This window comes from Xyrauchen texanus, chromosome 9, assembly GCF_025860055.1.
Source record: "Xyrauchen texanus isolate HMW12.3.18 chromosome 9, RBS_HiC_50CHRs, whole genome shotgun sequence".
NCBI classification, from domain to species: Eukaryota; Metazoa; Chordata; class Actinopteri; order Cypriniformes; family Catostomidae; genus Xyrauchen; species Xyrauchen texanus.
Window position 1 is genome coordinate 44,035,823 of NC_068284.1, and position 11,620 is coordinate 44,047,442.

Below are 11,620 nucleotides of genomic sequence, written 5' to 3' on the forward strand. Positions count from 1 at the left end.
AATTCAAATCTGGTGTGAACAAGAAATTAATTATTCTGAGATTTGAACTTACTGTTTTGAAAAAAATCATTTTCATTCGAGAATTGAGCCAAAGTGATTGAGAAAAATTGTAATACGACACTATTACATATCTCTATACACTTTTGGTAATTAGGCAGCTATAAAAACGTATATATTTTTTTTTTTTGCAATTTTGCCTTCTTTTTTTTACTATTCAGAAGAGAAAGGTTGAGGAATACTAAAGAGGTATGGACATAACTCCAAAATATAGATGAGGTACAGGGGGTGGAATTAGTTTCCTGGTCACTAAAGAACCGATGTATGCATTAAAGGGTTAACAATTAAGATAGTGCCGCCTCAATAAGCATTACAACAAAGCGTATTCATCTTATTTATCATTTCTAAAGCTGTATATTCATAAAATAGTTTACTTTGTATTTGCTGTCATTACATAGATATTATACATTCCTGCATCTATCCAAACTTACAAAAATGTACTTTTAAATGTTACGCACAAATACACTTACTAATAGTTACTAGATCGGGCCGGGTATGCTATTTTCCATTTAAAGTCGGATGTGGGATATTCTTAATTGAATACATAAAATGACATTTATAAAACAAGAAAATGTGTTTAGTAAGTGTACAAATTTTGATAGAGATAATTTAACGTGGTTTACATTCCTGTCTGTAAAATGTGTTAGCTTAGCAACATGCTAAGCTAACGACTCTATTGGAATCAACTTAGCAACATGCTAAGCTAACGACTCTATTGGAATCAACTGTGTGTGCAGTCTTTGAAGGTAGCTGCAGTAGACAGTGAGGCAGATCACAAGGTTTCACATTTTGCCCGGTGGGTGTATATTAAAAAAACTCCAGTGTACATTAAAAATAATCTCTAACAAAATGTGAGTGAGACATGTTCAGTGTTATGTGGTTGTGGCTTTGACCTTAATCAGATCACTGGCTGCTTACTAACCAAATCTTCACTTGAACTCTCCACAGGGGTTTGTGGTGGCCGTCCTGTACTGCTTTCTGAATGGAGAGGTAAGAGATGTTTTGATATTCTTTGTAGTTCAAATTCATGGAATCAATTTGTTTTTCAAATTAATTTGATAGACTTCCTTGAATGTTGAGTTTGCTTAGAATACATTAAATCAAGACTCTCTAATTTAATAGTAGGCCTAACTCTCCAAAAGAAAAAATCATTATAGTTACTACCAAGGAGTAAAAAAGACTTAAATGCTTTGTTGATCTTTTGTCGTTGTCTTCTCTTTTTTTTTTTTTTTTTTTTGTCACATTGAACTGGTTAGCCCCACCCACAGCACAATCTCATTGGTCCAGAATTAAACATAATTGATATCCTTATTGGCTATGATTTTGTTGCTGCATGCAGTATTTTGCTTTCACTGTGGTCCAGTGTTTCCTGAACGTTCATGAAATGTAAATCAGTCATTAACTACACTTGTTCAAATGATGTGTAGTTAAAGATACATATTATGATGCAGTAATGAATAGAACATTTGAAAGGCAACGTTATTTATATAGCACATTTCATGTAAAATCTTAAAATAAAATCTCATTTAAACCGTGTTAAATTTGTAGAAATGTAATCTTTGTGGCCATGTTGGTGTCGCATTTTTGAAAATCATTTTATACAATTTTCTAAATAAATACTATAAATAATGATTTAAAAGTCTCTAGTGGTGTGACCAAGTAAAAAAAAAAACATTTTAATCATATATATCAAGGTGACAGACAGACAGACAGACAGACAGACAGACAGACAGACAGACAGATAGATAGATAGATAGATAGATAGATAGATAGATAGATAGATAGATAGATAGATAGATAGATAGATAGATAGATTTCTGATTCACAAATATTAAGTTGATTTCTAAGGGATTACTCCATTTAATCAAAATTATATTCACACTTTGCTATATTGAAAGCACTACACTTTATATTATGTTTTACCTTGTGAATTTCATTGTTTTTTTGTTATGTAATTTCAAATCAGATGATGGCAACACACTCCAAAACAATTGAGACAGTCGAGTGTTTACCACTGTGAAACATCACCATTTCTTCTAATAACACTTATTTATTTTAATAACTCATTTGGGCACTGAAGACACAAGTTTGTTAAGTTTAAAAAGTGGATTTTCCCCCATTCATCCATTATGCTGGTCTTTAGCTACACGGGGTCTTTGTTGCCGGATTGTGCACTTTATAATGCGCCACACATTCTCAATTGGAGATGGTTAGGACTGCAGGCAGGCCAATCTAGCACCCGCACTCTCTGCTTACACAGCCAGTATGTGGTTTGAAGTTGTCCTGCTGAAATTTCCAGGATGTCCCTGGAAAAGATGGTGCTGGATGGCTGTATATGCTGCTCCAAGGTTTTTACATATTTTTCTGCATTAATGGTGCCCTCACAGATGTGCGAATTACCCATACCATGGGCATTGACACCTGGCCCATACACACTCTGGCTTTTGGACCTGATGCTGATAACAGCTTGGGTGGTCCTTTTCCTCTTTGGCCTGGAGAACACAACGTCTGATTTAAAATGTGGACTCATAAACATGGTTCCACTGTTCTACTTTCCATCTAAGTTGAGATCGAGCCCAGAGAAGTCGGCAGCGCTTCTGGACAGTGTTGTTGTACGGCTTCTGCTTTGCACAGTAAAGTCTTAACGTGCATCTGTGGATGCAGCAGCGAGTGGTGTTGACTAACATACATTGTTCTCAAAGCGCTGGATTATTTGCTGAAGTATCTGTTGGCAAATTGACAAGTCTAGACCGATCCTTGCTCTTGAAGGTCTAGGCTGTTTTTGGAGGCTCCTTATATACTATGATATGATTGCTTAACCTGTTTAACGTCTCCTGTTTCACATCGCCTTTTTATTTTAACTCATCAAATTGTTATTAGTCTGAAATTGCCCATGTCTCAACTATTTTGGAGTGTGTTGCAGTCATCTGATTAGAAATGACTGTACATTAAAAACAAAACAATTAAATTCACATGGTAAAACATCATATAATGTTTAGTTGTAGTGCTTTCAATATAGCAAAGGGTGAATATAATTTACAAATCAATGACATGCTACATGATACCAATTTTTTTTTTCACTTTTTAATTCAAATAATTATAATTAAAGATTGTTTAAAACTACTTGTGCCAACATTTCAGCTTTTAATGAGAATTGTATTTATTTAATAATCAATTTATTATCATATATTATTTTAATTTAATTAATATATTATGATATATACACTCACCTAAAGGATTATTAGGAACACCTGTTCAATTTCTCATTAATGCAATTATCTAATCAACCAATCACATGGCAGTTGCTTCAATGCATTTAGGGGTGTGGTCTTGGTCAAGACAATCTCCTGAACTCCAAACTGAATGTCAGAATGGGAAAGAAAGGTGATTTAAGCAATTTTGAGCGTGGCATGGTTGTTGGTGCCAGACGGGCCGGTCTGAGTATTTCACAATCTGCTCAGTTACTGGGATTTTCACGCACAACCATTTCTAGGGTTTACAAAGAATGGTGTGAAAAGGGAAAACATCCAGTATGCGGCAGTCCTGTGGGCAGAAAATGCCTTGTTGATGCTAGAGGTCAGAGGAGAATGGGCCGACTGATTCAAGCTGATAGAAGAGCAACTTTGCCTGAAATAACCACTCGTTACAACCGAGGTATGCAGCAAAGCATTTGTGAAGCCACAACATGCACAACCTTGAGGCGGATGGGCTACAACAGCAGAAGACCCCACCGGGTACCACTCATCTCCACTACAAATAGGAAAAAGAGGCTACAATTTGCAAGAGCTCACCAAAATTGGACAGTTGAAGACTGGAAAAATGTTGCCTGGTCTGATGAGTCTCGATTTCTGTTGAGACATTCAGATGGTAGAGTCAGAATTTGGCGTAAACAGAATGAGAACATGGATCCATCATGCCTTGTTACCACTGTGCAGGCTGGTTGTGGTGGTGTAATGGTGTGGGGGATGTTTTCTTGGCACACTTTAGGCCCCTTAGTGCCAATTGGGCATCGTTTAAATGCCACGGCCTACCTGAGCATTGTTTCTGACCATGTCCATCCCTTTATGGCCACCATGTACCCATCCTCTGATGGCTACTTCCAGCAGGATAATGCACCATGTCACAAAGCTCGAATCATTTCAAATTGGTTTCTTGAACATGACAATGAGTTCACTGTACTAAAATGGCCCCCACAGTCACCAGATCTCAACCCAATAGAGCATCTTTGGGATGTGGTGGAACGGGAGCTTCGTGCCCTGAATGTGCATCCCACAAATCTCCATCAACTGCAAGATGCTATCCTGTCAATATGGGCCAACATTTCTAAAGAATGCTTTCAGCACCTTGTTGAATCAATGCCACGTAGAATTAAGGCAGTTCTGAAGGCGAAAGGGGGTCAAACACAGTATCAGTATGGTGTTCCTAATAATCCTTTAGGTGAGTGTATATAACTTACATATTATTATTTATTTATTGTAACTGTCTCACACAAAATATCAAATTTACTATGAAAGCATGTTAGTCATAGTTGAGTTTTACTCAAGTATTTTTTATGTGAATTGCATTGTTAATGTTTGAATTACTCAATAAACCTCCTCATTTCAAAGCTGAAACGTTGTTTTATCAAAAACAGTATAAACTTCCCCAAAAATCATGTGTTTTTCCGTATACTATATACATATATAAACGATGCATAAATGTGTCGCCTTGTACCTGTTTAGGACTGGGGAGTGTGGTCTGGGGAAAAACGCACCTTTACAGCTGAGTACATTAAAAAATGACCTTTTCAAGTTTCTCCCTAAAGGTGCAGTCGGAGATAAAGAGGAAATGGAGGAGCTGGACGGTGAACAGGTACTTTGCTGTGGACCTGAAGCAGCAACGTCACCCTTCACTAGCGAGCAGTGGGGTGAACGGGGGGACGCAGCTGTCCATCCTAAGCAAGAGCAGCTCACAGATACGCATGTCCAGCCCGATGGCCGAGACGGTCAACCTGAACCTGCCCACCTGAACGTCTGATCGGCCCACATCTCAGCCAGTCCGTTCCTAAAGCCACACCCTTCAATTCAAACCAATCACGATTAGAAACTAAATAATTGATTAATGAGACCTCGGGATAGTATTTCAAATTGGTCAAAACGATTCATCCAGGGATTCACGTAGACTGCCAAAACTATTGTGAGGCTTTCTAATTAATCTTTTGAGAAAACAAAGAATACAAGCTTAAAATAATGTTCTTTTATCTCTTTTTAATAATGGCCAATAATAATGCAGAAAAGTTCACACAGTTGCCGAAATGAGGTCGCAGCATAAATGTAAGTGATTTTTTCACATCACATTATGAGCCATAGAGAATGTGAACTGTTTGTGGTTTGAATGTAGTGATATGCCACTAAAAAAAATGTCATACAGGCCTAAATATTGTGCCCTTAAAACTATTCATTTCTGTCAAACTGATAGCACATTGCTTTACTAGTGTACCAGTGTAAGGCTAAGGCAGTAAAGGGATGTTACAGGTTCAATAAATCAATTGAAAGCATTTGTAGCATAATGTTGATTACCACAGAATCTATATTGTTTTGGTAATCAGTATTATGCCACAAATGCTGTTGATTGAGCTAAACGTGTTTTGAACCCAGAACATTTCTTTACCATGTCAAACTGGTTGCATTTCAGTGTTATGTCAATGAAACGATCAAGCAAAATATAATACAGTAATATAAAGTGCCAAAATATGGTTATTTAAATATAGTTTTACCTGCAAGATACTGTGTTTATCAAATATACATTACAAAAAGAAAATGTTCAGATTTAGTGTTGCTCGAACAAATGCTGTGTATTTGATTCAACCTTCTCTACAGAGAGATTGTAAAACATATTTTTTTACAATCAGCCGTAAGTACAGAGTATGTCAACAATATTAAAACTTAAGAGTGACTCATGAATTTAGATTACATTTAAATGTTATTATGGTTTAATTTTTCAATTTTAGCCTTTGTCTTTTGGAGGCCAGTGTAATGTACTTCTCATTATGCAAATGAGACATGCATAACGATTCAGAACCAATATAAACAAATCAAGGATTGTTCGTCTTTATGCTCCGTTAGCTGAAAAATAACTTGAGTAAATAAATAGGATTACAAGGGATTTATTATAAAGTGCCCGTTGGTCACAAAGATAGCTTTAATGGATTCTAAACAAACAGTGCCATACAGTATTAATTTTGTTATTATTAGTGATTTAGATTAACAAATTCAATATTTAAAGAAGTTTTTAATTCTGATCTACCAATAAATCTTTGATTTATATACTGTGATATCTATAGCTTCGAGATGCTGTATTCAAATCAATGCCATTATTTTACTATCGGGTGCATTACAAATGCATGTTAGGGCTGAGAATTGAACTGTGACAGAAAAAAAGAGACATTTGAGTGAAATGTGAATGTGTAAAGTAATTTCAATTTAAATTATGTCATCATTTACTCACCCTTGAGTTGTTCCAAACCAACACTGCTTTTTTTTTTTTTTTACAATGAACGTAGACAGTGACCAGGGGCTGTCAAGCTTCAAAAAGCACCATATAAAAGTATAATTTTATGTTCCACAGAATGAAGGAAAATCCTACAGTTCTGGAACATGAGGGGTAGAATTTAGCTTTTTGGCTGAAGTTTAATGCTACGAGAGCGACAGTTAACCCCCAACCCTTTACACGTGCAAACTTTGATGTCAATTTATTAATCCAACCAGATTTACTGCATCGCCACTGAATGACAATCATTAGTAGTTCTTACATCACTCAGTGCTGCATATTTTGAGCCTGATCTCATGAGAATGACATGACTATGGCAACATTTTTGCAAAATGATTTTACGTGGTTCATTACACATATTGTGGCAGTTCTGAGCGCTATTTGATCTACCGAACAAGTCCAGATGGGACTTGTGACAGAAATCAAGTATTTTTCAGCCTGTGTAAGGCACATAGGGAGTTCAAAGCGGTGCATGATGCTGGTGATGACACGCTTACGTGAATCATCAACGCAGCTTCACAATTGCTGTAGGAATTACTACTGGCTGATTAATAGTGTAGATGATGAGAGTTTAAAAGATTTAATGCCCATTGCAATGAATAAACATCCTATGGAAAGACTAGCTCTTTCAATTAGTCAAACTCCCACTTAGGCTTTGGGAAATGTTTGATGTGACATTTGGTGATATTTTAGTGCATTTCTATCTTAATACTGTGTTTGGAAAATGTTAATAAATCATTATATTGGTACATATTGTTTTTTTTTCTTCCTAAGATGGAAATAAATCAATTTTGACAAGAAAATACATTTATATAGTGTCAAATTTCAGCACTTTCAAAATCTGCGATTAATCACAATCAACTACAAAAACAAATGATGCGATTAATCACGATTAAAATGTTAATCGACTGACTGCACTAAGATAGCATCGTGTGAGAAATAAGACTGAAACAGTTTGATAATGAACTGTAAATCTGATGTTTTTTTGATTTGTATGAAAGCCAATTGTCTTTGTAGTGCCTCTAGTGTTCATTACTGCAGGAAACCGGTGCAACACATACAACAACCCACGTAAAAATCATTTTGCAAAAATATTGGTATAGTTACATGCATCAATGGGAGCATGTTTCATATTAAAAAAAATGTATCATGAGAACAATGTGCATCAGTGTACAAAGTGAACATATGTGGCAACAGTCTCTGCAAAAGTTGTTGTTTGTCTCTAGTGCAGTAATGATTACCTGGTGTGAAGTTCTAGAGTGTGATTTCTCAATGTACGTTAAAGATGTACATGTGCCAGTAAATGATGGATGTACCAGCATTCTCTCATACATCAGCTGCACTCTCAGTCACTATGAAGTCCCAAACCTTGATGTAAAACTTTAGCTGTGGTCATTCTGTGAATATGAAGTTGCCAATTTTAAAATGCAATATGTATATGCTTTTGTTGCTGCTCATAGTAGTTAGGCCTAGTATATCATATGGAGGCGAGATGGTTAACATCTAACATGTTTTTTATCTTTTATGTAACACATATCTGAGATTGTCTTCATTTAAAGATGAAATGTGTGAATTCTGTGCTACTGGTGGCACCAAACAGGATTGCATTTCAAACAAGCTCGGAACACTCCCCTCGTCTGCCATTGGTCAGAGAAACAGGTGGCCCCACCCCAAAGTCACCCTTCTGGTTGAACCGGTGCAGTAGGGCTGCAATTCTGTTTGGTGATGCTAGTGGTGCAAAATGACACACTTCACCTTTAAATATGTCATGGTGGCTACTGGTAATGACAAAAGTTTTTTTGTATTTAATTGTTTGAACTTTCTCATTTTATTATTATTATTATTATTATTATTATTATTATTATTATTATTATTTCAGTCAAGCTGTAAATATTAATGATCTCGAACAAGCTCTCAGTGATCGTGAACAGAATTCACTGTCTGGTGTTTCAAATGTGGCTTGGATCACGTGACCATAAAGACATGGAGCTAAATATGTGTTTAGATATAGTAACGAAAGGGCCATCCTCATCCTGTGGCTATTTCTTGATATTTCTGCATGAAAAAAGAACGATTTGTGCTGCTTTCTATGTTCTTAACACCAGCTGTCATTCTGAGTGTGAGTGCTCAGAAGGTAACGACCATGTCTCAAAGCTGTTACAAACCTGCTGTGGAAATGTGCTTGTAATACATCCGCCTGCCAATAGATGTCGCTTTGTTTTTATTTCATTGTAAATTTGAGCGCTGTAGAGGGAAGAGGATTTTGAATTTGAAAGCATTTGAACTCTCTTTTGTGTTTTGTGCTGTGTAGGTCTGAAATGTTTCATTGTGTCTTTGAGATCTGGTCATATTGTGGCTAACTCTTTTAAACTGAATGTAACACAACTGTATTGTACATTCTGCTCTGCCGCTTTGTAAAGCTGCCTTCTTTGATGTAGAGATAATGTCTTTGTTTGACATGTGAACATTTTGTACATGTTTAAGTTCCACTGTTGAAAAACAACTCTTGAACTTCTGCAGATTTTTCATTTATGTGTGTTTTGGAATAATCATGTCTCCCATATTCTTGTAGTAGGGGAAGAAAGCTATTGAGAGAAATACTGTACCAGATGGGATAATATTTAATATTGCAATATTTAAAGTATCATGAAACCCCCCTAGTTCAGTTCAGCACCAGTCATTAGCCATGTTTCCACTATCGGCGAAATTAGGCTGTGCTAGTGCATGCCAGGGCCAGCTGTGTTCCCACTGTTACTTCTGGGGATTCATCGAGCTACCTCTGGGCTTTCTCGGGGCCAGTGGCCTTTTACCTGCTTATTACCCTTGGGCCAAACAAGGCCAACCGGGGAATGAGGCATGTTCAATGTCAAAGGCGGAGTTTTGCAGAACTTCCCAGTTTGTGTATCCAGCGCACAACGGTACAGGTTCGGGGGGAAAAACTTTTTTTTCAAGCGGGCACAGTACAAATCCATTAAAAAGCCCAATAGACAAAGCAATTACTTTCCATGGTTCAGTGAACATTCATAGACATTGTGCTGGGACATCGTCCCGCTGTTAGTGGAGAGACCACTTGGGACACCATGGCAATTACAGTCGGTGAGTTGTCAACACTAACTTATCTTGCTGTTTACATTCGATATAAACTCGATATTCTAAATAACTAGATTTACATTTATGCATTTGGCAGATGCTTTTATCCAAAGCGACTTACAGTGAACTTAATACAGGGACAATTCCCCCAGAGCAACCTGGAGTTAAGTGCCTTGCTCAAGGACACAATGGCGGTGGCTATGGGGATCAAACCAGCAACCTTCTGATTAACAGTTATGTGCTTTATCCCACTACACCACCACCAGTCATTAGATAACTAGATAACATGATACCTCAGCTTGAGCTTCCCTCTTGCAGGGCCGGTCAACCCATTAGGTGACATTGGTGTGCACCTAGTGTGGCATCACTTCGGGGCGCCAATCTACAGAGACAACTTTTGCATGTGTGCAATCTGTGTCCAACAAAATGGACCCTGTGTGTTCCAATAACGTGTTGTGTCACCCACGGAATATAGAGGCAGTGTACTAAATGCCTTACTACCATACTACACTTATTGCTTCTGTTATATCTGTATTTGGCAAAAACAGAGAGAGGAGTGTGTGCAGTGTGTAAACCTCACTCTCCTGACCTCAAGAGGTGCTCTAGCAACTTACGCTAGAGGTTGTAGCCTTTAGCCTCCTTGTTAGAGCACCCGCCTCCCACGCCGGAGATGTTGGTTCGAGTCCCATACGGAGCGGGTAGAACGTTAGCTTCACAATGGTGCCGTGACCCGGATGGGAGTGAGGTTTGGGGGGGTAAGTGTAACGGGAGCCAGCTGGTAGATAGCTGTGCAGTGTGTAACATTAACATTATGTGAAAGCACTTAAAGTACCAAAAATTACCAAGCCAATACCATGTTTACTGGACATGTTCCTTGGAGTAGCCTACAATACAAATCCCATTATATATATTATAAAAATGAAATACCAAGGTTTTACCATATTGTACCATCACTGTACCATGATACTGCCACAGCAGGCATTTGAGAAAGATAAGATAACTTTGATAAACTTAATCTTATGCTGTGTAATGTGAAAAGGTGTCAGTATGTTTTTAGTCCATAGTTTCATTAATGTTATACAAGGAATGGAGGGTCTCGTCTGGGGTGCCAAATTGGGTAGGACCTGCCCTCTTGCTTGTGATATGGGCGGGGTGTGTGACATTGGCAGACGTTATTGGCCCAATGGTGGGAACGCAGATCGATTTTGGTCTTGCAGCTCGAGGTCCATAGCCTTGGCTCGCACTGGCCCAATAGTGGAAAAGCGGCTAATTGACACTATTGAGTCATGAAAGGGGTGTGGAAAATGTTAAAAGGTGGGAGGGTTTTCTTTTTTTGAGAAAAAAAAAAAATCACGTTCAGCAAGGCACATAAACAAAGTAAACAGGTCCAATACAAAAAACACGAACTACACAGTGTTTCAAAAGTACAGTTGCAATACTTAAGCATAATATGTTTTGATATCTAGTGTGATAAAATTGCTTACTAACTTTGCCTGCTATCCAGTATTTCAACTTCGTTGTCTTGACGACAGAATGCTGGTAAACCCTGTAGGGCTAAATCCCTGTAACTTTCGCATGATGTAAAGCAAACCACAAAGAGAGTTGACATGACGTTTCGTTTTTGATTTTCCTCGTCTTCTGTTTTTGAACAGGCCAACATGTTATCATGTCCATAATCAGACGTACGGAGAAGACGAGATGGAATGTGTGTGCATCTCTAAACAAATGTTTGGAGCGCTTGAGAAGCAGAAGAAAACATGCTCGCCGGTCCAGTTATCGACTGTAGTCCAATCAGACGAGTGATTCCGATCTCACCACCTTGTTTAGTATAGAAGTCCGCTCTTGTATCTTTTCCACGTGCTGTTGAACTTGCGTCGGTCAGGAACCGCTGCCATGTCCTACATATTATTTTCAAATCTCCACTGTAAGTCGAGCTCATGCATGA

The 11,620-nt window shown here is 37.7% G+C and overlaps 1 protein-coding gene across 5 annotated transcripts in view; it reads left to right on the forward strand.

The window, feature by feature from the left end:
* The window catches only part of LOC127649060 (pituitary adenylate cyclase-activating polypeptide type I receptor-like), a 52,283-nt gene extending 43,185 nt beyond the window's left edge, over positions 1 to 9,098 (forward strand). For 3 of the 5 annotated variants that reach the window (XM_052133959.1, XM_052133958.1, XM_052133961.1), the window contains 2 exons: positions 1,006 to 1,047; positions 4,849 to 9,098. In XM_052133959.1, coding sequence (XP_051989919.1) covers positions 1,006 to 1,047; positions 4,849 to 5,073 — 267 coding nt within the window. In that variant the 3' untranslated portion in view covers positions 5,074 to 9,098. The remainder of the gene's footprint in view (positions 1 to 1,005; positions 1,048 to 4,848) is intronic. The other 2 variants (XM_052133960.1, XM_052133962.1) reach the window with 1 other exon arrangement.
* Positions 9,099 to 11,620: the final 2,522 nt, after the last annotated feature.